This window comes from Oryzias latipes, chromosome 10, assembly GCF_002234675.1.
Source record: "Oryzias latipes chromosome 10, ASM223467v1".
Taxonomy (NCBI): Eukaryota; Metazoa; Chordata; class Actinopteri; order Beloniformes; family Adrianichthyidae; genus Oryzias; species Oryzias latipes.
Window position 1 is genome coordinate 25,193,308 of NC_019868.2, and position 24,784 is coordinate 25,218,091.

The following is a 24,784-nucleotide window of genomic DNA, read 5'->3' on the forward strand; positions in this document are numbered from 1 at the left end:
CTGACACCAGTGTTTTAATGTCCAGATCCCCGCAAACATCAAAAATGTTACTGTAACGTTCATTATTTTTAATAAACTGAACATAAAAAATCTTTTTTCAATTTATTTAAAAGCAAATTTGTTACTTGAACACCAACATTCCTGTTCTTTCTGGACCTGTGATGAAACGCTTTACTTTGTTCCTGACTGGTGTGAATTATACTGTATACTAAAATTTAAATTAAAATCCACATTCAAGGTGAAATGCACAATGAACAAGTTAGTAAAGACACTTTCGGATGAAAACTTTTAAGATGGGTGGAGTGTTACAGCAGCACCGAGCCGAGGACGTGACAGATGGTGCAGTACATTGAAAAGCAAACTATGAGGCTATTTTTACTTCACAATAAAAGAGGCTTTTTTTGACATATTGCTTTGGCAGCAAACAGAAAATGCGCTCCTAATGATACCAGCTGAATGGAATTAAAATAAGAAAAGATGGAGAGGAGGGGAGGGGGGGGGGATCAGGGAGGTATCAGTTTCCTGTTTGGTTTGCGTTGAGACAGGAGGAGAGTGGCGGGGAGAAAAGTTTCTAATCCAACTGAAATTCTTTTTTAAATCATGTTCCTCTCCTCACTTGCAGACACAAGCACTTTTTGCAACCGCCTGCTCTTTTTGTGCCTGAAAGCAAGAAGGCAAACTTAAAAAACCCATTTCAAGATTCTGCTCACATCCTTCTGCGCAGTGATATTAAGAAGTGACTCCTCACTAAAATAAACGCTCTGAGACAGACAGAGGTAGGATGGAGGCGTGATACTACTGTGCCTCATTCCAAATAATGTTTTTGTAGATAAATATTTGCTAAATATCTTAAAAATTGTTACCAACCCTCCACACATCTGTAGTTTAATAGAAGTCACAGTTGGAGATCAGTTTGGCTGAAAGCCATAGAGTTGGAGAGACGTCTACTGGTGACTAGAGGTAACTTCAGCCTCCAGTGTTGTGGAATGGTCAAGAAAGGCAACGTCGGCTCTTTGAAGGATTATTTCTGAGGAAAATGGCATCATTCACCACTAGATTGGCTGTGCTCAATAGCTGTTCAGTTTGTGGAAAAATGTGAACCTGATAGACGCTGCTGCTCAGAATCATTCCAGTGTTTCAGAAACTCTGGAAAATCTCACTTTGAGAATTTTATTTAAACCTAAAATTTTAACGCACCCTTACAGATGTTAGCAGTTGTTTTCCGACTGTTCTCAATAGAGAATGGATTTTGAAATCATATTTGCTTCTGGTGCTGTCCGAATCCACAATTCCAAAATTGAGAAACTTCCTAGACGTCTCTGTGAAAAACCGGCTTTCATCAATGCTCACTACATTGGTGAAAATAGACCACAACACATTGCATTTGAACAATTTTTGCCCCCAAAAAAGGTAGCTGAATGCATTTTTTTTAATAAACCATTAATATCTTCAGAACAAATAGTCGTCATAAAAGCTTGTATTGTACACCTGAAGTCCAAGTCCCCATCTCTGTGCATTCATTTTTTCTCTTTCCTTTAGTTGTTCTTTGTTTCTGTTTATTTAATTGTGGATCTCAGAGGTTTTTGAGAAAGATTACATTTTTTTAAAAGCCGTTTTGTCCTTTTAACACCGCTGTTTACCTTTTTAATGACCACTCTTTTTCCTTTCCTTAAAGCCGTGTCACAGAAAAATGTTGCATATATTGAATGAATGAAAATTTGTCCAAAAGAAGTGGGAAAAGTTGTGGTCTTTACGTGGTATCACAAATGAACCACCTTAAAACCACGGAAGGGCACTTAAATTAATGTAAAAGCCACACAAGTTGTGAATTGTGAACCGTGCATGATTATTGCGCTGTTTAAATGTAATTCTTTTGTGATCCATGCGTCAATTACGTAAGGGTTAATGGCCGACGAAGTGTGCGGTTACTACTTTTTAACGCACGCCGTGGAAGCCTGAATCGCGTCGGACGGTTGCTTCCGCGAAGTGCGTTAAAAAGTAGTAACCGCACACTTCGAAGGCCATTAACCCGCTTATACCATGGTCACTTACAAAAGCAATACATATTTACCAGGTTTTAGTCCTTAATTCTTGTTTTTTTTTTTTCGATTTGGATCACTTTTCTCATAAACAGCGTACTATATGTTACGTGATGCGGCGCATCGCGCCGCATCACGTAACATATAGTCCGCGTCGTGCAGCACCACCGCTGCAGTCAAGATTCGGCGATATATATATGCTGATCGTCCCGATGGGTTGAATAAAGCATCAATTCAGAGGGAAAGTTAATCGCTTACCGCTTGTTTTTGCCCAGATGATGAAGCAAAAGGTTGTTTTACAGAAGCCGGCGCAGTGATACAAATCATTTAAGCTAGCCGACCGGAACTTCTTTTTTCACCGTGCGGTTATCAGGTTTTAACGCATACCCAGCAGCCAATCAGAATCGAGTATTCAACCGGACCATGGTATAAGCAATTTGAACGTGATATGTGCGCCGGACGCGCACTATAAAAGTTAGACATCTGTGATACATGTCTGAAAAGTCTGTAAGACATTCATGGGACATACATGGAAAGCCACAAATTTGAGTATGCAATTACATAAGACTTATGTAATAATTGCATATGCACCACGTAGAAAATGCATAAACTCTGTAATTCTCAACTGACCAAAAGTCTTGAACAGCTCAAAATTGAATTCACGTAAAAACTCACCAGCCGAAACCCTCGATGGACATCTGTGCACATCAACGAACGAGGAACGCAAGAAACACTTATGACTTACATATATAATGTATTATGAAAGACAGAAATTTCCTACATGGAAAATGAGCAAAATGTAAGCAGTGGCTGTGTGACACAACCTTTGGATAAATGCCCAGGACGTGTTTCTTTCACCTAAAGCCTGCAGCTCTCAGTTCACCTCAGTGTTAAACTTTTGGCTTTAAGGTTTTCCACAAAAAAAATATTAAAAAAATACTTTAAATACTGTTTTATTTGAACATTTTTGGCTGTTAATGTCTCTGTCTAGTTTTATTCTTACATTGCATGTACACAACTACATATTGATTGTCCAATAGCAAAGGGTCGTCCTCCTGTTTGGGTGAAGGTCCTGTTCTTTGGTCTGACTCGGAAAATGGACAAAGTAAGATGTGGAAATGAAGTGGTTCAAGAAGTTGGGGCTGAGATGTGCTGGTCTGTGTGTGTTTGTTGGGGGAGGTGTCTGAGAGGTAGACAGTAATGGATCATATTTCCCATGGTGTCATTCACCAACCATCTTCCATTAATCTCCCATACACTCATATTGCCTCTGAAGGGACTATCATTCATCCACACACGCTCCGTGCACGTGCGCGCCCGACACGCCGCCGTGATTTCATCTGTCTCTCCGAGGCGCCGCACTTTGCGATGCTGAGCTTGTGTGTTTTTGCCAACGTGTAATCTGCAGTTTTGTAAATGGCACAGATGGTTCCTCGTGTCGAGAGCCCAGTCTGAACAGACAAAAACACACACGCAAACAGTGAGAATCGCTTCAAGCTGCGAGGAGGAGATGCATTCAAAGTTACTTAAAGTAACAATGACCTGCTCTTTAACGGAAGATGAGCACACATCTTCATCAGGAAGCGTACAGTCTGTTTGTAAATGTGTTAAAGCTGTAAATATCACTGTACCAAGAGCTTTTCTTACCAACAGTTCACTTTCTGTTTTATTTCAGAGAAATTCTACTTTTTCTGTCATTAAGCAAATGTCGGTCACACTTAAGCGGTTAAGTAGTTGCATAGACATTTGCTGTTTTTAATCACAAAGCACTAACATCTGAATGGTCATCATGAGCCGTATCTAATGCTACGGGCTTGAGATGTGCGTCAAAGTCCACGCTGAATGCACACACCTTTGAACACACCTTTTGCATCTGCCGAATTTTGCCAAAGGTTTTTTCTTTCACAGCTCTATTTCAACTTAGTGTCGATAATGGCAACCGTGCACAAACAACAATTATAAATTCCTCCTTCATGATCACATTTAAATGACTGACCCTTCCCTGACATAAAAAGGACAACGATGCGTCACTATGTAGGACAGATATACAGAAAATTAAGCTAAAGGTTGCATTTCTGATTATTTCTTTATTCAAATTGTTGTGAATCAGGAGCAGACAAAACAAATGTCATTTGAAACTGTGCATTTGTAGAAAATATACTGGATGAGCCACAAAGCTCCCTGCTCCGAGGGAGTGGAAGGGGGGGCGGGGTTGCTTTGCACTAACAATTCAAAGGTGAATTTCTGATAAACTACTGCTGCTCTTCAGAAACTATGTCCTAGAAAACGGCACAGGTGTTTGTTTGTTTTTGTACTAAATACATAATTAGAATTAAAAGACGACTTTTGCAATAGATGAGAGTGGGACCTAAAAGAGCTAATTCAACTTTGCAGCAATATTGATTTTTTTTTTTGTTCATTTTATATGTTTGGTTGTTTTTGCAGGCCTGAGTACATAGTGCTTATACCTTACCGAGTGTATTTATGTTATATAGATTTTCTTTAAAAACTGTTTCCATATGCTCTAAGTTCCACCAAAAAAGGAAATTCCAAACGGTAACATAAAGAAATGTTGATTTGATGGAGATGAAAAATAACAACAGGCTAACAGCTAAACCAACTGCATTAACCAAAGGTGCTGTTTGCTGTCATTGTAGGAAGGTGGTTGTTCAGTTCAAGCTGATGGGAAACCAGAAGATTACAAAGGAAACTTCTGAAAGAATCATTTCCATTAAAAAGTCAATTTGAGCTATTGTCTGTTGTTATTTTCCACCAATTAGACATTTGAAAAAGCTGCTCATCTGAAGGGTTCTTTTGCACTCACTCAGGTGAATGAATCTGTTTAGAAAACACCCAAACTGAAGCCTTGTGTTTTCCTCTCCATCTGCCGGCATTCCTCACAGCATCAACCTGAACTGAAGCTCATCGGTTTCTCCCTGTTCTCGTGTCTCTGACAGATATGTATCGACTGGAGTTGGCGGGTGGGCTCGGGGTTATCCTGCTGCTGCTGGGAGTCCTGACTGCTCTTTATAAGTGTTACAACCTGGAGATCATGCTCTGCTACAGGAGAAACTTTGGTAGCGATGAGACAGAAGACGGTGAGCTGAACTCTTTCGGGGGGGGAATAAAATAAAACACAACAGGAAGGATCAGCCACAGGATGCAGACACTGCAGGGTTTTAGGGTTTCAGCTCTTTTTGAAAGAAGAACCACAGAACCAAAATGGATGTTTCTTTGTGCCTCTCCCTTGAAATGAGTCATTTAAGCTCACCGTGTTCATGTGTGCCCTCTTTATCTGACTCTCCACAGATAATAAAGAGTATGACGCCTATCTGTCCTACACCAAAGTCGATCTGGACTCTTTGGGCAGGTCAGAGCTCTATGGATTCTAAAAAAGCAAAAGCTTTTACTTTACAAACGTCTTCAACGGTGGTTGGACAATCTGTGTGTGGATGCATCTTTCACTGTTTTCCCTGCAGACGTTGCAGCTCCCTGCTTGTCTTAAGTGTTTTAGATGTTTTAAAGTCCCTCTCCAACAATTTTTTAATCAATTTTAAAGCATTTCTAGTTTTCTTTTAACTATCATTTTGCCATTTTTAGCCAAATAAAAAAAAAAAACATACATTTAAACTCTACTCTGACTAATAAATCACTATAATAAGGATTTTGGGATTGCCTGGTCTCTTTGGTGTTTGATTTAGGCTGTGAAAACAGTCCTGTTTGTTTGTTTTGTCTACAGGTCGAGCAGCGACGAGGAGACCTTTGCCCTGGAGATCCTACCGGACGTTCTGGAGAAACATTACGGATACAAACTGTTCATACCAGACAGAGATTTAATACCCAGCAGCAGTAAGGACCATTCCATTTGTCAGGCTGCTCCTCCACCACTCCTCCCACACACTCACACAAACACACACTCACACACAATCAAGAGTGTTCCCTCTCTATGGGTCACTGTAATCCCAGAATTCATCAGTCTGTCAGGGTAAATAAAGATATATGCAGACCCTCATCATAACACGTTTATGGCCACAAACATTTGTCTTTGTCAGCACTCCGGTGCACATCAGGTTCACAACACACACACACGCACGCACACACACACATCATGTCAAAAATATCCGATACACGCATGGATCATTTTAGAGACTGACAGTAACAACCTGAGCGTTTTTTAATATCTTGTGTCAGGATCTCACCTCTGAACCTGAACATGATTACAACCACCTACACCCCCCAAAAAACAAAATCCCCACATGATATCAGGATTACATACACATTTTGATTGACACATGTACACCTGTCTTGAGCTAATATATCTTAACGAGACAAAGTTGGCAGCCACGCCATGTTAAATACAAATATTTTTTGTTGATCTTCAAAAATTGTTTGAAATAAAATTCAGAATGGCGGCCTTCCCCGGAGCTACTGCTTCCTTTGCAAAAAGCCGGGATTGTGCTTTTGCTGCTTTTGGATCATTGGAGCTCTTTGGAGCTTGAGTGAACTCACTCAGTCACCATAGCAACAGGATCAGCTGCAGAACAGACCGCAGAGACCAGATGGACTGCTTTCTGCCTCACCAGCAGGGGGCAGAGTAAGACATTACAGTGGCTGCAGCCTTGAATTCACTGAGTGATCTGACCCATATGATAGTACAGACACAAAAAATTACAATATATGTATTTCATGCTGTTTTGTTTGTATTGTTTTTTTCAAACGTGACTTTGTAAGTGTTTACATGAAAACAGTTGCAGAAAATCAGCAATATGGGTGATATAGCTCAGCAGTGAATTAAAATGCTTTTTTTAATGTTAGACCATAGAGTGAATTTATATGAGAAAAAATGATTAAAAGAAGTATATTTGTTACTTTCACGATGTGATTTAAAACAGAGCTACTCGCACAAAATCTGCTTCATCTCTTTTAAAAATAACAATAGCAAGTAGTTGTTTGGGGGAAAATGCTGTATTTAAAATTTTAGTTTTATTTACACTGAAAACTTAAATTCACAATTAACAGAATAATATAGAAGCTTTATTAATCCTGAAGGAAATTCAAAAGCAGCCAGCTATTTGCATTCACCACACAAAATAAAATAAACAAAACAAATAATAAAGCCATAAAACCAACCAAAAATAAAATCTGTTAATAAAGCGTAGTAAAATTATTAATTAAAAAATAAGCACAAATCACATTCTGAACTGCTACTAAAATATCCTCTCTTTCCAGCAGCAGCTCGTTTACCAAATCAGTGTTTGGCTTGTTGGGCAACAGGAAATACAGCAGCAGTCGGCCCCAAGTTTATACTTTGATTGACAACAACTCAGGATTTTCATTTCGCTTTTTGGTTGCAAAAACACAAAATACAAAACTTAAAATGTGGTTTTGCCTTTCTTTAAAAGTTTAATTTAAAGTGTTATTTTTATTTTTTGTTTTGCTTTTTTTAAATTGACATTGTGATTGCTGTGATTGTGATTTGTTGCTGTGATTTGCACTTCAGGGCCACGGTATAATTAAGAAATCAAACCAATTTGATCTTCTAAATCCAACTTTTTTTAATAAAGAGAAAATATGGTCTCCACAGGGGAGACTGGCCATAAAGGAGGGAGGGACATATTGTGCATTGTATGCTTTACGTAGCATTTTATTTAAAATATGTGAATACTTTACTAAGGTTCACAGCGAATGGCCTGGCTCTGCCTTGAGCCAAAACTGTTCTTCCCAGCTCGCGCTCCAGTGCTCTGAAAAGGGAGCAAGGAATCCCAGTTCTCCTCAAGTGAGGCTCCGTCTCTGTAGCCTCCAAAACAAATGTCCACCGTGCGTAAGAACACACCTAATCCTCCCCAAGCTGCACACGGCCCCAAAACCCCATCTCAGAGGGCGATGGAGGTGAGCCTTTACTGCTTTCCAGAGTCACCGGCGGAGCAGCGCAGCAACACGACCCTAAACACACCATTCAATTATCCACTCCACTTAGCAAAACAAAATGAACAAGAGAGCGCGAAACAAATAACAGGAGCAGACAGAGGCAGCAGCTGGGTCACTGGTTTGTGTTATTTTAATAATTGATTAGCATAATCCTCACAAATAGAGAGCAGGAAGAAGTGCAGGGCAAGACGAAGAAAGGGAAGGGTGTGCACATCTGTGTGTCTGTGTGCACGCACGTGTGTGTTTGTGTGTGTGTGTGTGTGCTGAGAAGGGAGAGATAAAAAGAGCAACAAGAAGCTCAGACGAGAAAAAAGCCGAATGAATTTGGGGATGTTCTGTACTATTTGTGCCTCTCAAATTGAGCGTGAAATTGCAGTGTGTTGTTGGAGAGTCTGTGTCATTAATTTAGTTAGCAAGTGAAGGGATGGTGGGGGTAACATACCGGGGGAGGGAGTTTGTTGTTCACAAAACACCCGTCTTTTTTTTTCTTTTTTATGAAGAGAAATAATGAGCTATTTCATTGCTGTATGCTGGAAAAAAACGACTCCGAGAACACCGCAAATGAACAATTGGAACGAGGTTGTTAAGAGAAGATGTGGTTTCTCGGGGTGAGACGTAAATCTCTAAAACTGACAGCAGCTCCACCTCACAATGTGCCACTTTTCAGACGTCATCGTCTTTCTGGTCCCTTCATCGCATTCCCATTTCTGTCTCAGAGTTCCCGCACACCATCAGTTCTCATAAACCAGCAATGATGGGGTATTAGCTCCGCACTGATCCCCATTATAAGTTTAATGAAAGCTCCATTTCTGCCTCAAACAAACTTCCAGGCAGGTCTCAGTCTGTTTGCCTGTCAGAAATGAGAGTCCTTCACCAAATAAATGACCACAAACACAAAGCAGGACTCTCACTGTTACACATCTTCCTCCTTTTTGTGTCACAACCCTGCAGATTTGCAAAAAAATACATTTATATCTCCACATGTCAACCAATAATGTACTCTCCCCTCCCACATACTTACCTGTCATTCCTATAAGATTTTTGGTCCACGCAGACATGACCGCTGCAGATTTGTTGGCTAAACATGGACAGTACAATCCTGCAGTTGAACCACAGGTGCTAGAGTGAAAGCAGGTGACTGTGAAGGTCATCAAAGTCAAGTTGTGGTTCAAAATCCTGCTGCATAGAAACGTCACTGAAGGTGCTCAAGCTAGAACACATCATGACTTTTCAGCATTAAAGACACTCAAATGAAAGTGGTGTAAATGTGTTCTTCTAGCATTTTTTTATGATGGAGGACACAAAAAATGAAAATTAAGTTTAAATGTTTAGTATATTTTTATTCAAATTGTTGGGAATCTGGAGCAGATGAAAAAATGATGTTTAAAAAAAAAAAAGAGGCTTATTTGTTACATAGAAAATTCACTGGGCGGCCACAAGCTCCCTGTCCACAGTCCAAAAACATGATTAACAGGTTGATTGGTTACAATGTGATGTGAGTGTGATTGTGTGGCCCTGCAACAGACTGGCGACCGGTTTAGGGTGTAGACCTACACCCAACGGTAGCTGAGTTGGCTTCAGCAACCCTGTGACCCTGACAGAGATTCTGTGGGTTTTAAGGATGGATGGATCATCTGTGTTTATTCGTCTTTCTCACAAACAGTGATTGTTGAAAACCCACCATCCATTCACGTAATAGACACAAATAAATGTGATTTATAGACAACATCTGCAACAAAACACACAACTTAGCTAAACTGAAATCCCTAAAGTCTTGTTACTAAGGCCAAATGTGGTAAAGAAAGATGAGGAAGGAAGTTTCAAGCTGTAATGGGATGAAGGTCACACCACGTTCATGTAGTTTTAGCTTTTAACAATTATACATTCTTGAATATTTAGGACCTACCAGCACAGATCAAAAAAAGGAGTCTTCTTTTCAGCCACACACATTCTTTTCTGCTGCCATGAGCTCCAGCAGGTTATTTTCTGCTTGTGCCTGAATATAATGAGCTTCTGGCGTGACACTCCCAGATGAACTGTGTTTAGAGAAACAACTTGAGTGATTGTCACTTTCAATCTCCATTTTCCATCAGCTTACATCGAGGACTTGGCGCGCAGCGTGGAGCAGAGCAGACGTTTGATCATTGTTTTGACTCCAGAGTTTGTTGCCAAAAGGGGGTGGAGCATCTTCCAGATAGAGACACGCCTTCACTCTATGCTGGTTACAGGAGAGATAAAGGTGAGGCCATGTATAAGCAATCAAGTTAAGTCAACATCTCTGCAGATTTTTTATAGTTTTGGATTCTAAAATATCATGGAGTGTGTCAGAGTTGCCCCTCTCCAGCTGTTGTTTTGTTTGTGGTCCAGGTGATCATGATAGAGTGTGCAGATCTGAGGAATGTTATCAACTACCAAGAAGTGGAAGCACTCAAACACACCATCAAGGTATTCAGATTCCTAGAACAGCCTTGTGCAACCCACAGCGGTTAGGAATGTAAAAAAGACTTTGTATTGCTTCTGTTCTGTCTGTTCAGGTTTTATCCATCGTCAAGTGGAAAGGCCCCAAAAGCAACGAACTTTCCTCCAAGTTCTGGAAACAGGTGGTCTACGAGATGCCTGCAAAACGTAGAGAGACGTTGTCCAGACGCCAGGTATGCTGCACCTGAAATGTCTGGAAATAGCACGTCTCCATCCATACTTCCACCACAACTTTAACAGAATGTTGAAATGGACCCGCAGCTGATAAATCTGCCTTAAAGGTAAAACCCACGGGGAAATAATGGAATTGAAGTGTTGTACGGCCCCTCAAGCGCCATACAAGATTGTGACATGCCCCTCACTCTCCCCTTCTGCCCTTGTCACACCAATAGAAAAGGAGCCACTTTAGTTTTATCTCCATAGCAACCACTTTATTTTTTGATTGCCTGGAGGGGATGAACAGGTCTTGTCACTTAACTACATTTTTAGATTTTTAGATAGATTTTTTTTTTTCACCACATCCACATTCTTAATATGTTTATGTCACATTGTTTCATTCAGCTTTAGCCAAGGACTTGTATATTACATTTTCACAATATTCCAGTTAAAGAATATGTGGGCAACAGGAAAAACTAAACTGTTCCAAACCTACAACATGTAATTACAACATTTCTATGAAAGTAGCTTCCCAAACATGCTCAAGGAGTTAGGAGGGGATGGATTGAAACCTCCGGAGGAGTTTAAATGTGTAGAAGGCACATAAGGTGATGGATGGATTTTTCTATTCAAGAAGGGACCCTCCTCCTGAGGTCAAAGGTCAGCAAAACTTTGCTTGTGGTTGTAGACTTAGTCTTAAGTAAAAAATTTTGAAGATCGCTAAAACAAAACTTTTGTGAAAAGTGTCATATTTCACATTTTGCCACAGGATGTTCTGATGGGCTGGACTTCCTGTTGCCATCCCATAATAATTGTACAATTTTATTTTTTGCTACAGCTTAAATGAAAATGATTAAATGCATTGTTTTATGTGAGGAATTCTCTTTAACTTGACATGCAAACTGTTTTACGCTTTAACTCTATGTTTTGAGACGGAAAAGCTTTTATTTTGTTTTTACACACAGTTTAAAGTTCTGTTTATTTGTTAGGTGAACCAAAACCCATGAAAACATTTTTAAAACTCAGAAAAGGTTCAAATAAATACAGTGGTGTAAAAAATGTCAGGATCTAAGACGGTGTTTCACTCCATACAGTACTTCACATGTTGTAACAAAGACTTTTTTGTTCATTTTAGTGATTAGCTTTAGTTCATAGGAATTCCTTTTGTGTTCTCTGTGATGACATTCTTTCCCTTATCATAATTGCTTCCTCGCTTTTCAACCTGACAGCCTCTGTGTGCTGCAGGTGAAACGTCCACACATACAACCATTTTCAAAGTAAAGGGGAGAAAAAGATAAAAGTGTTCATTCAAGTGCTTTTAAACCTTCCGCAGAGGAAACACAATTTTATCCGCTGATTAATTTTCTTCATTATTTTGGTATATTTACTGAGCTTTGTACCGCATAATGAAGCGTCATTATACAGTATGGCAAGCAATAAGAGAGCATAATAAAGATTTTAAGGCAAAATGAAACCGTTTCTGGCAGCTTTTCCCTGGGGGGCATACTTCAGTGCAGACAGATGGCCTTTAAAATGTGTCCTAAACATAGGTTATGCATTATAATTAGAATCAGAGCGAGCAAACTGTGTACATGTTTACGGTTTGTTAGCACCTCAGGTGGTGTATGCCCTGATTAGCAAATAAATGCTCTCCTGCTGCTCGGCGCTTAACAATAATCATCAAGAAGGAAAAACAAGGTGCATGAATCAACAGCAACAATGGGAGTGACTTCATTTATGCGTCTGCGATTAGAGACGTGGATAAAAATCAAAACCTTGCAGCAAAAAGGGGTTTCAGTGGATAGTTTCTGTCGCCAAAAAAAAAGTTTGGTTTGGAAAAGGTTTTTAAAATATGAGCAATTTAACCAAGAAGCCCCATCATTACATAAAAAAAACACTATATCGCTCTCTGAAAACAAGAATTTATTACCACGAATCAGTATTTTATGCACACAAATTACTATTTTGTGGCCACAAATTAGCATTTTGTAAGCAAAACTTAATCTTTTGTGTAAACATTAGTATTTTAAAATCTTCAATTCCTACTTCTAATTTAAATCCACAAAGTAATATTTTCTGTGCTCAAATTGATATTTTGTGGACGCAATTAAGCATTTTGTGCACACACATCTTTATTTTAGTATCTTTAATTCTTACTACAAATTTGTGACTAAAAAATTAGTAGTTTGTGGCCACAAATTGTCATTTTATAAGCATTTTGTGGCCAAAAGTTAGAATATAAATTTCTTCAATTTCTATTGCTCATTTGTGCCCACAAAATAAAAATTTTGGTCAAAATACTGATTTGTAAATTAGAAGAAATAATGTTTTTGCATCTTCAACATCTTCTACTATTAATTTTTGCACTGAAAATATTAATTTCTGGCCAAAAAAACAAATATGTGTTCACAAAATGCTAATAAAATGCTAATTTGAGGCCACAAAATATTAATTTTAGATAGCAGTTTTTTTTTATGTCAGCTCTGCATTTGACTTTTTTCATCGTGTGACAGTTATGTCTGATAATCTGCAGTTAACACAAAACCATTTAGTTTTTACATTTTCTATAAAACAGCTGTTCACAAAAGAGATTATCTGAAAGCACAAAACGAAAGAAAAATCAAACTTGGCTAAACGAATTTTAACCGGTTTATTCCGCGCATACAAGTTTATCCCATCAATGCCAAATCATCCAGCCATCTTTGAAACCTGCTGAATTCCAATTGTGGTCATGGTGCTGCTTTCAAGCCAACACAGCTTGAGGCCATTTCATTACTGTATAAGTGATCAACAAATAACACCACAGTGTTTCTCATGTAATCCTGGTACTCAGCAACAGGTGATCAATGATGTAGAAACTCTTCCCTTTGACATTCATCCCACTATAATCTATCAAAGCTGAAACAACATTGTTTGTTTGTTACAGGTGATGGACTCGGGCGAACAGGGCCTGTTTGGTGACCTACAGACCACTGTCTCTACTATTGCCATGACAACCACATCTGCCTCAGTAGCGCCTCCCAATGAGAATCGACATGGACATCATCAGGTCAGAGAAGGCCTCGTTAGCTTTTGTGGAAGCATCCAGTGAAACTTCCTTCAAAAATAGAAAAACTAATGTGAAACAGTCCTCATTTGTGTACTAGAAGCACAACTTTATTTGTTTTTCGTTTATTTTGGTGAGAAATGAAGAAGTAAATTAGTTTTCCAGTTCCAGAAGATGAAGCTGTCTCTCCGGAGACCTGCAAGAGATTATCTGAGTAAATACAAGTTAAATAAGAAAAAGAAAATGTGTAATTCCATCTAAGATCATGTAGTTGTATTTGTTATTGTTGTTGAAGTCAAACATGTTTTCCAGATCTATAAAACAGATTATTTTAAGTTGTTTTTGGTTGTCATTAGTATAAAGCCTCCAATTTAAGGATTTAATTTTGTCGGTTTTCCTGATTGTTAAATGTGTTTGTTCCCAAACAAATTCCTCTCATGCAGGCAAACTCAGCAATTACATTGGTTTTTCCTTAAAAACAGAAATTGTAAAACTCTGAAAATTAAGTCAGAATGTAAATTTGGTCATGTATCATTGCATATACATATTTCCTAAATTGTACGGAGCCCGTGTCCTGACATTAAAAAATTAAAAAATATCTCTTTCCCACAGATTAAAACCTTGTTTTGCTTTTACCTTTCTTGAACGAATGTGGGTCACAGAGACACGGAAGTTACCGCTGATAGCGGCTTTTGCGGCCGGACGTAGAGCATATATGTGTTTTTGAATGACTTATGACGTGAATAATTATTGCGTTTGCACGCATTAATCATTTCAAGGGAACGAAATAGTATTTCGAGGTAACGGAATATTATCTTTTTGTAACGGAATATTATCTTGTGGGAACAAGGTATTAATTTGTGGGAACAAGGTGTTAATCTGTGGGAAAGAGATATTTTTTAATTTTTTAATGTCAGGACACGGACTCCGTAGAATAGCCTGAATCAGAGTTTGAAATTTTGAACTGTTCTGTTTGTGGTTCTTCTTCAGCAGCTCATCGATGGTCCATTTGTTTGTCATTGAGTCGTGTAGCCTGAAAACAAAAAATCTGTGCAGATTGCTTGTATTACAGCATGACTCCCAGGTAAATTGGAAAGTCAAATAAAAATTACGACGTTTCTTTCTTTTTTTTTTTCAATCTGCAGGTTGCCTTAACAACAGAAATCCCTGACTACAACCAGATGACCTTGCCTCTGGGAGGGGGTCACAACGCTACAGCAGCCCAAATGCGGCATTTCTGCCGCAGCTATGAGTTCCAGCTTCCCCCACAGCCCTCGATGTCACCTCCTCTCCCACCCCTCTCCACAGTGCAGTTCTCCACTTTGGGCCCCGGGGGGCGCCACGTGTACTGCAACATCCCTATGACACTGCTGAATGGACAGGTGGGAGAAAAGCCTGGATTCAAATTTCGTTTTTCCTTTATTGTTTGTTTCTGCTCTCCAACATCGACAAAGTGTATCCTTTCATTACATTTGGTTGTTTATTTGCATGTTCAAGAGTGAATAAAAATTAAAAAACCCTCTTTTCTCCCCAGGGGTTCAGAGCAGTTCACTGGGGAACAAGAGGTCTGTTTGGATAACAGAACATAGATAGCTTTTACTCTGCTTATTATCCACCCTGTTTATTTAAGCGCTGCAGCTAGTGCGGAACCTGCTGTCATTTCTTGTATTGTTGTTACGTGTCATACATAGCGCAGCACTGGCATGCAGCAATAACTTTTACTGTAGACGTAAGCACCTGTTCTGTGGTTGTAGCTGTAGATTGTTGTTGGTAACTTGACCCAGACTTCTGCTGAATGTGGGGCTCTGTGTGTTCCTTCAGGTGGGTCAGAGCAGTACGCTTGGGAAGAAGCCAGACCTGCACCTGAACAGCACCTTCGTACCACTCACCAGCAGAGAACTAAGCTCTGACATCTGGTAGATGGACTTCTGACCACACCCCGGTTTACAGACTGCTTTGGGAAGATTGGTTGTGAAGCTGGTTTTCCTTCAGTTCTTGACTCTGTACAGACTGGTTTTCAGAAAAGACTGCCCACAAACTGCTTTTGGGTCACCTCAAGATCACCTGTGAACAAATGGCCTTCTATCAAGTGGATAACCCCTGGCTGGATGCTCACTGGAACACTGACGGATGAAAAGAACAATTGCATTCAGCTTTTGGACTGGTTGGTTCCAAGCAAACACCTTTGACCTTTGGAAAGTAATGCTACAGTACAAAATGTGTCATAATCAAGCAGGTCTTCAGTCTCCTGAATGCAAAAGCAGAGTGTTTAGGCAAATGAGGAACAACAGAATGTTTGATTGGTCCTGCAAGCTTAAAAAAGAGACACTGGACCCCCTTTTCTGTTCATCCTGAAAGCAGGAAAGTTGCACCTCAGAGCACAACATATCTCCAGTTTGCTCTCCACCAGCTTGTATGAAACACATAGATTTATCAGCTGTTTAACTACACAAAATATGAGTCAACATACAAACAAAATTATGTAACCCTAATGTCAGCTCAGCTTTCATTTACTGAAAGCGACTTTTAAGGACCCACTCCGATGAAAATTGTGTTTGTGGTGTTTTTCTTGCATTTTTTTTCTGATGGAGGACAGTTATTAAGAAAATTAAGCTTTACATTAAATTTCTGAATATTTCGTTATTCAAATCATTGCAAATCAAGAGCTGACAAAAAAATTCAGTAGAAATAAGGCGGTAGGTGAGATGTAGAAAATACGCTAGGCGGGCAACAAGCTCACTGCTCAGCTCTGTAGACAACTAGATCCATGTGCGTCTTTGTTTTCCTTGACTGAGCTGGCATCTGGCTCAAAATTGTACGACTGGATGGCTCAGATACTGCTCACCACTTTTTTTTGCACCGGTAATGTTAGGTTGGGGGTTTGAGGGGCTGTAAGCTAACGGGAGAAAACACAAACAGCGAGGGAAAAGGGGAAGAGGGGGTGGGATTGCTCAAAGCCAATGGTCCTGCCCACAACTCAGAGGTGAATTCCTAGTGAACTACTGCCGATAGAAACTTTGTCAATTAAACAAATATATTTTGGCTGAAAACCACATAATCATAATTTTGGAGACCATTGGGGACACTTTGAACATTTAATTGGAACGTGGGCCTTTAAATACTTTGCTGAAAAATCAGTAAAAAGATACAAAGTAATGTGTTGGTCAACAAAGCAAACCACAAGTCCACAACTTCTGGAAGTTCTGCCCCTCGGCTAACAAACTTGTTTTCTATTTAAAAGTTTGTATTTTCTGCTGGATATCAGGAAAGGTGTAAAGTATCAGCTAACATTGCTGAACCAACACACTGAGAAAGCATCTTTTTTGTGGAAACAGGTTACATCAGCTCAGTGAGAGAAATGGTAGTCGCTACATGAATTAGGCTGAGTCAGGACTCATCCCTTCACGCAGCAGTGAGCTGCCAGACGTCGACGTAGGGAAGCAAACTGCCCAACTTTTCCCAACTGACTTCAAACAAAATGGACTTTACTATTTGCATGACCAACCATTTAGAGAACAAGAAAAATTATCAAATAAACATAGATAATGGAATAAATGACACGATAATTTGTTGCTACCTCTTTTTAAAGAGGCTGATAAACATCTTATGTTTGTTTTCTGTCTGGCCGCGATGTGAAAACTGACAAAGGGAAATGGGAGGTGTCCGACTTGAATCCTCTTTAGAATTTATGTCATCCTGTTTGATTTGAGTGTTTTCTCTTTGGGTCAGTGCTACTTTTTACCAGGCTTTGTTTTTGTTTTGTTTTTTTAATGTCTGTTACAATATTATCTGTACAGCTTCCATTTCTTATGTATAGACCTAAATGAGACGGTTCTTTCTTCCCTGCATTGAGTCTTTTTTGTTCTGCTCCTCTTTGGACGGTTGGATGAAGGACACATGATGGATGGATGGATGGATGGATGGTTGGATGGATGGATGGATGGATGGATGGATGGATGGATGGTTGGATGGATGGATGGATGGATGGATGGATGGATGGTTGGATGGATGGATGGATGGATGGATGGATGGATGGATGGATGGATGGTTGGATGGATGGATGGATGGATGGATGGATGGATGGATGGTTGGATGGATGGATGGATGGATGGATGGATGGATGGTTGGATGGATGGATGGATGGATGGATGGATGGATGGATGGATGGATGGATGGATGGATGGATGGATGGTTGGATGGATGGATGGATGGTTGGATGGATGGATGGATGGATGGTTGGATGGATGGTTGGATGGATGGATGGTTGGATGGATGGATGGTTGGATGGATGGATGGATGAAGGAGGGTTGTTCTGAATCTGAGCGCCACCAGTCACCTAAAAGGGGCTTCACTGCAGGAACAGCTGTACTCCGAGAGGAATTGGACCACATTCTTGTTTGTGAGCTTTAAAAGAAATAGGTTTACCATAATATTTAAGCGAAGTGGATGTTTTCGATTTACACACAGGTACTGTCATTGTCTTATTAGAACAAACGAATTCTGGATATTTGAGATTGTTTGATACAATAATTCAATATATGGGTTGATATATTCAATGGCAATATACAGTATAGTGGTTGTCTTTTCATCTTTGCTAATTTCTTTGACTCTTCTTTGGATATATTGGTTAAAAATAATTTAATTGAGAGGAAATAAACATTGCATTAGTTGTTTTATACATTATTTTCTGTGTGTGTTGTCTCAAACATTGACTTTGTCCTCTTTTTACTGCCTTACACTTCATATCAGAAGAGTTTTTTTAAACAAAGAAGAGCAAACTCACCTCAGTTTCTTCCACACTCTCTCAGACATCCCACAGCTTGGTTCAACCAAAAAAAACAGACTCGGGCCTCAGAATGTTTGAGGCTTTTCCAGACTTGGCTGCTATTGCCTAAACTGAACATATTACTATCATGTCTCTCTATAAAATGAAGAAGCTACATTTCACAAGGTAAACAGAAATTATTGTTTTTTATGGCTCTTCTTCCCTTCTTTACATTTCCACTTCCTTTAAAGACCCAATCAGATGTAAATTATTTTTTTAACATGTTCTTGTGGTATTTTTCTATTGATTTGAGGAGAAACAAGCTCAAAATTGCATTTCTGAGTATTTCTTTTTTTTTTATTCTTGTCAATTAGTAGCAAATGAAAAAATGCGTATTGAATTTATTTGTGATGTAGAAAATACGCTGGGCAGTCCACAAGCTCCCTGCTCCAAGCTTTTAGAAACAGAGAAGGAAAAGGGGGGCGGGGTTTCATTTCAGCTTCAGGCATGACTTGACAAGATCAGTCATCAAATTGTACATATTTTGCTCAACATGTTTATAACAATGTGGCTAAAAAGTTTCAACATTTTTCAAACAAAACTTAACAACAAACAAAACAGTAAAATTCATTTTTCTAATTTTTTATGTCAGCGGTTTATTGAATATTTTGTTTATTGAAAAAGCATAAACTTGTTTACACTTCCTTTAAACTAAGCTCGTCCTTATACTGGGAATAGAAATAATGGTCACACGTGGTAATCAATAATAACAATAATTTCAAGATAAACTAATAAGACAGCCTTGGTTTGTGAAAACGTTGCACTGAATCATTTTTGTCATTGTTTTTGAAAGTGCTTCCTACTCTCAGTCTATGTAATCATGAGAAACATACGTCATGACTTCAATGAACTGAGCTGTAAAGACAGTCAGTCGAGACGCCGTTAATGATAAATCCTTAGATTAGTGTTAGCAAGCATCACGGTAAAGTCTGAAGGTACAATCCCCCTGTCACATAAATTCACATTTTCTAAATTATGCTTAAATTTTATATCAATTTGGTTTGAAAAAAATGATCTGTAAATCTGTGTTACACCCACAAACATTTTTACAGCCACGATTCTTTTACATGGGTAAATTGGTATTGCATTGGCACAAATTTATACTGTCCACTTGCAAAGGTTTTTTATTACAAATGCAAACTTCTGGGTGTAGATGCAAATGTTATTTACATTTGTAATATCATTTTACAATGTATAATATTAATGAAGGGAAAACAACTTCATAACTTTGTACCTTTTCTAACAAGACATTTAAAACACACATCACTGAATCGTCGTTCTTGAACATACTTGGTAATCTGCATCTGGAGATAAGGGAGGAACTAGAGAAAACCTGCAGATTGAATTCTACTTCTAATTGGTGACTCTGGTGCAGCATAGTTTCATTTCTGTCTTGTTCGTTTTGCATATATGAGTGACGATTGGTTTCCTGAGTTCTACAGTCAGCTCTCTAACTCAGCCGTGGTTTCTCTTCTCCTCAAGGTGGAGCTGTCACTCAGCAGACTTTTTCTTTTCTGAATCCTATAGATGTTGAGTGAGGTTTGGACTAAAGCGTGTTGACATCTGCTTTTCATATTCATGGTTGTACACAAAAAAATCAAATTGTGCAACACACATTGGTATTTTAGACTTGACTTAAACAAATCTTAACATTTGAATGGTTTATTTTTGGGTGCAAATTTACTAACCAGCTCAGTTTGAATGTTGCACATGAGAAAACGGAGGTCTTTTAAAGAACCAGTCAGGAATAAGTATTAATGTCTTAAAATGTGAATTTTTATATGTTCAGCCAGCTGCTCATAACTTTAACAACTTAACGACCAGGATCCGATCCGTCACTGCAGTGTATCAAACAAAAATCACATTGTAATGAATAACAAAGTAAGTACATGCTCAGCTTTTGAAGGGAGTCTAATTCTGTTTGACTCTAAATTAAACTATTTCTATGTTTGTTTCACTCAATTGTATCTGGTATTAGAAAGAGGAACCATGAAAGTACAAAGGAAATGTATCTGCACAGCAGAAGACTACACACGAATACAGTATCTAATAAACAGTTTCTAAGTATCACTTTGTAAAACGCACCAGCCCTCTGCAAGATGCATAGTTTCACAGGTTCCCACATTTTCTAAAAATACATCAAGTACAGTCTAGTAACATATGACGATGTGTTTAGCAAACTGCCACATTTAACTATAAAAAAAAGTGGAAACAGGCCAAACTCTGGTCTGCCTGAAAACAAGGATGTAGGTGTATTTGCAAATGAACTATGGTGCAGGTCACCACAGTGTCAACACAGCTGGACTTTCCAAAGAACCAAAGATGGAGGGTGACGCAATGGTAAATGGCAATTACCTATAAAGCCCTTTTCTACCTTGCATTAAGGCCCAAGCTGCTTTACACTCACAGTCCTATTCATCCATGCATAGACACATCCACACACTGATGGCGGTCCGCTGCCAAACACTGGAGCCAACCTATAACCACCAGGAGCAATGTGAGGCTCAGGATCTTCAACACATAGGCGGGCAAGGCAGGAATCGAACCTGTGATCCTCCAATCAGAGGTTGACTGCTCAACCTCTGGACCACAGCCGCACAAGCAGATATAAATTTCAATTAGACAAAGCTTTTGACAGAGTAAACCCAAAGAAAGGCTTACCATGAGAACAAATAATACTATATGGTAGTGTGTAGTGTAGTATGATAACGTATCAGTATAGTTATAATTTGAGAATGTAAAGGTGCTTGTAATAAAACATTAGTAAAGGTGGACATAGACAGGACATGCCAATTTTCTTCTTATTTTTCCATGTTGTAAGGTCACATTTCAGTCAAAACTACCCCTAAATGAGTAATTATACACTATACCTCAACAAAGGTCCTTCAAGAGTGCAGAGAGATAACTGGTCGAATCAAGTAAAGATCAGAAATTATTATTTATTATTTTCTTTCTTTTAATCTAAAACAGGACAGTGCATATTCATCAATGTTTTAGCATAAAAACAAAAATATGCCAGAATTGGCACAAGTGCTACATAACATCTGTTGTCCTAAGGCAGGTAAAAAAGAAAGACCCAAAAAAATGGAATACATTGAGCAATTTTGAAAACAACAGACAAAGTGAAAACATGTAGCTTCTACAGAATACTAAAGAACAACGTAGACACAAGCAGAGAATCAAACTAACAAAAGAAAAACTCCACAGTTTAATGGACCTGACCTTAATGTTTAAAAATACCTCATATTTGTTAGATGTCAATTCCACAAAACTCCCTTTATTTTGGAAACTATAAATTTGCAATTTTGAGGAAGTCTTAAGGCAGACATGTCCAAAGTCTGGCTCGAGGGCCAAATTTGTTCCACTTACAAATTTCTACTGGCCCCACAGGCTCCTGTCATAAAATCAACAATATCAAAGAAGCATGATTCTTTGGTTGTGATTGGCTAAATTACAATCTAAAGCCGCTGTAAACCTGTGGCCACAACCTGTGGCTTCCTGAACTTCAGAGCCTGAAGGGCTAAATGAGAAGAACAGATTTATTTGTACAATAATTTATAACCACCTATTTCTGTTATTTTCTAATCTAGTTGATTGATGATTTACATTTAGAAGTTTTACAGTGAGAATTTAATAGTGAATAAAATTTAACATTTCCAGAATTCATGTTGACAAAAGTTTTTTTCTCCGACATTTTCTTCTTTTTAACTCTGCACTTGAAATCAGAATTTCACAGTAACTGGTAAAATTGTATTTAGGTGTATTCTTTTTCTATGTGAAGAAATGAAAAGTACCCCATTGCAAAAGAAAGTTCATTACATAGTTCATTACCATTCAGTGTTATTATAAGGGTTAAAAGCATGCAGGTTGATTAGTTGGTTCCCACACATTTTCACCTCATCAAACCCTCTATGTAAAAGGTTTGGACACCCCTGTCGTAAGGAGAGAAACAACAGCAATGCAAACCCACAAATGCCAGTCATTTCTGGAACTTCTGCAGCAGAACTGGAAAGAAATTCCTGAAGAATATCGGATTTGTTTTTTAGAAAGAATGCTGAGCATGTTAAGCTGTCATAAGATAAAGATGGTGACATTTAGCTAAAAAATGGTATACATTTATAAATTGTTTCCATTATTTTCCAGGGTTTTATTTGTTGTACAGTCTCAATCCAGAATTCACTGAGAAGTTATAGACCATAGTTTTTTATAAATTAATAAATTCTTAAAGTTTTGACTGTTACCACATATCACATGTTGTATTCATGACTGAAAAGAAAAAAAAAAATCAAATTATGAAGCTAAACAAAATTACTGTCATGTGAAAACTGAAATAAGAAAAGGCCTTTCTGTAGAAGTCCCCATAATATCTCACTTTCCATCACATCAGTGCTGCGCGCACAGAACTATATCCCGGATATGGCTTAGATATGTTACATGTCAAGTTTCTCTGGAAGCAAAATGTTTCCTATGTATAAACTTTCAGCAAAATGAAAGAGGAAACATACTGACACAAAGGAAAACATACATGGTGTGGATGGAGAAATGCAGGCAAACACCCTCATGCCTGTGGAATTATTGTCACTCAATTGTCTCAGTGAAAGTAGTTTTGTTTTGGTTACATGCAAGCCCACAAATCTCAGTGTGTGTGTGTGTGTGCATGAGCAAAGGCAGCTGACCCTGATGTGAACGGGACTACTGTGTGAGCCCACAGAGGGAGCATTCTTCCCGGGGACATAACACACTCATACACACTAAACACTTGCAGCCACGCACTCTCCCCCCTCTTTAATTTGTCACATTCACAAACACTCACACACATGCACACACACAAGGGTGCAAGAGAGTCAGTTGTCATGTGCAATTCTCTCACAGAGATCTCTAGAATTTCAGCATCTCTTTTTAAGCGCACACACAGTGACAATGTTCTTCCGCATAATGACCCTCAATTCACCGTCCTGATATTGAGTCACTGCTTGGGTCCGGAGAGTGTCATGCCGAGCTCCATCTATCCAAAACCTTTTATACCTAAAAAAACAAAAAAAAACAACTTGTATGTGAGACAGTAGAAAAGTGGGAGAATCTGGGATGGGCTCCCGCCCTCCTGTGGGGTTGAAAACTGATGGATGGAAGTATCTCTGTCTACAATAATGCAGACGCCCACACATGTGTCATAATAATATTGCACATTTAAGCCTGTTTTTTTCCTTCAAATCAGGCACCACAGCAGCACTTAGTGAAAAAAAAAACAAGAAAAACAAGAGGTAAATTGATATATAAAAGATAAATAAAATAACCATGGATATATACAGTATAAATGAGAACTAATTGTGCAAAAAAAAACCACATATAGGACATTTAAATCAGAAATTCGTCGGTTCAATCTCCTGATTCAAAAAAAGAGTACACTTGAAGTATATTTAAAGTAGACTGGAGTACAAGTACAAGTATGGCAAGCATACTATAGAGTCTATAGTACAGACCACGTATGTTTAGTATAGGAAGTATAAAACTAAATACTTCTTCAGACTAAATGCACCCATTTTAAGTTTACAATATATTGATAAGAAATATGTAGTATATTAGTATAAGTAGTAAATTAGAAGTATACTTGTATTACACTTAATTAGACTACTTTTTTAAAGGGATACTATAGACACCATGGCAGTTACCAACATTGCAAAAGTTTTTCCCCCATTAAAAAAGTGTAGTGTTTAATAAGATGATGGAATATTTGTGAATGCAGAAACATTAATGGAATATATAATGTTGACTTTTCTTTTACTGTCCATCACAGCTAAATGAGTGATGAAGTTCTAATATAAAATAAAATAAGAGCATGCTTTTGATAATTCTTTCACAGTTACTTAAATAAATATCATTTCGTATTTAGATTTGCTTCTGTTGTCTTAGGTCTCCAGTTTTAAAAGTCTGTGCCCACACAACTGTCATATTTTTAATGCATTTTCACCCTCCAAACATGGCTCCAGTAATAAACAAATGTACGTAATAGGTTGGTACATTTTAAAGGGAAAAACTAGCAAAACATGCCAACCATTGTGAGGAGCTGTTTTAATGTCAGTAAAAGCGGAAGTTGTGAAATCTGAATTTCAAAGTGGTACTAGACAGATGCAATATGAAACCCCCTCAAAATTGACATATTTTAATTTTTAGAGTTATAAAACAATAAACAAGTCAAAATGGGCAGTTTTGTGTTTAATTACAAAGAAAAAATGTTATGTTGTTGCATAAATTCAACACGGATGATTTTATTCTGAAAGGAAGATTCGGAAGTGGCGCGTGCTCACCCTTGGT

General features: G+C 38.4%; 1 protein-coding gene across 1 annotated transcript in view; it reads left to right on the plus strand.

Moving 5' to 3' along the window:
* Positions 1-17,493, plus strand: part of LOC101155858 (X-linked interleukin-1 receptor accessory protein-like 2) — a 403,702-nt gene extending 386,209 nt beyond the window's left edge. The window contains exons 10-18 of the mRNA XM_020706755.2: positions 4,997-5,137; positions 5,349-5,409; positions 5,779-5,888; positions 10,061-10,206; positions 10,335-10,412; positions 10,502-10,618; positions 13,528-13,650; positions 14,793-15,029; positions 15,469-17,493. Coding sequence (XP_020562414.1) covers positions 4,997-5,137; positions 5,349-5,409; positions 5,779-5,888; positions 10,061-10,206; positions 10,335-10,412; positions 10,502-10,618; positions 13,528-13,650; positions 14,793-15,029; positions 15,469-15,567 — 1,112 coding nt within the window. The 3' untranslated portion in view covers positions 15,568-17,493. The remainder of the gene's footprint in view (positions 1-4,996; positions 5,138-5,348; positions 5,410-5,778; positions 5,889-10,060; positions 10,207-10,334; positions 10,413-10,501; positions 10,619-13,527; positions 13,651-14,792; positions 15,030-15,468) is intronic.
* Positions 17,494-24,784: the final 7,291 nt, after the last annotated feature.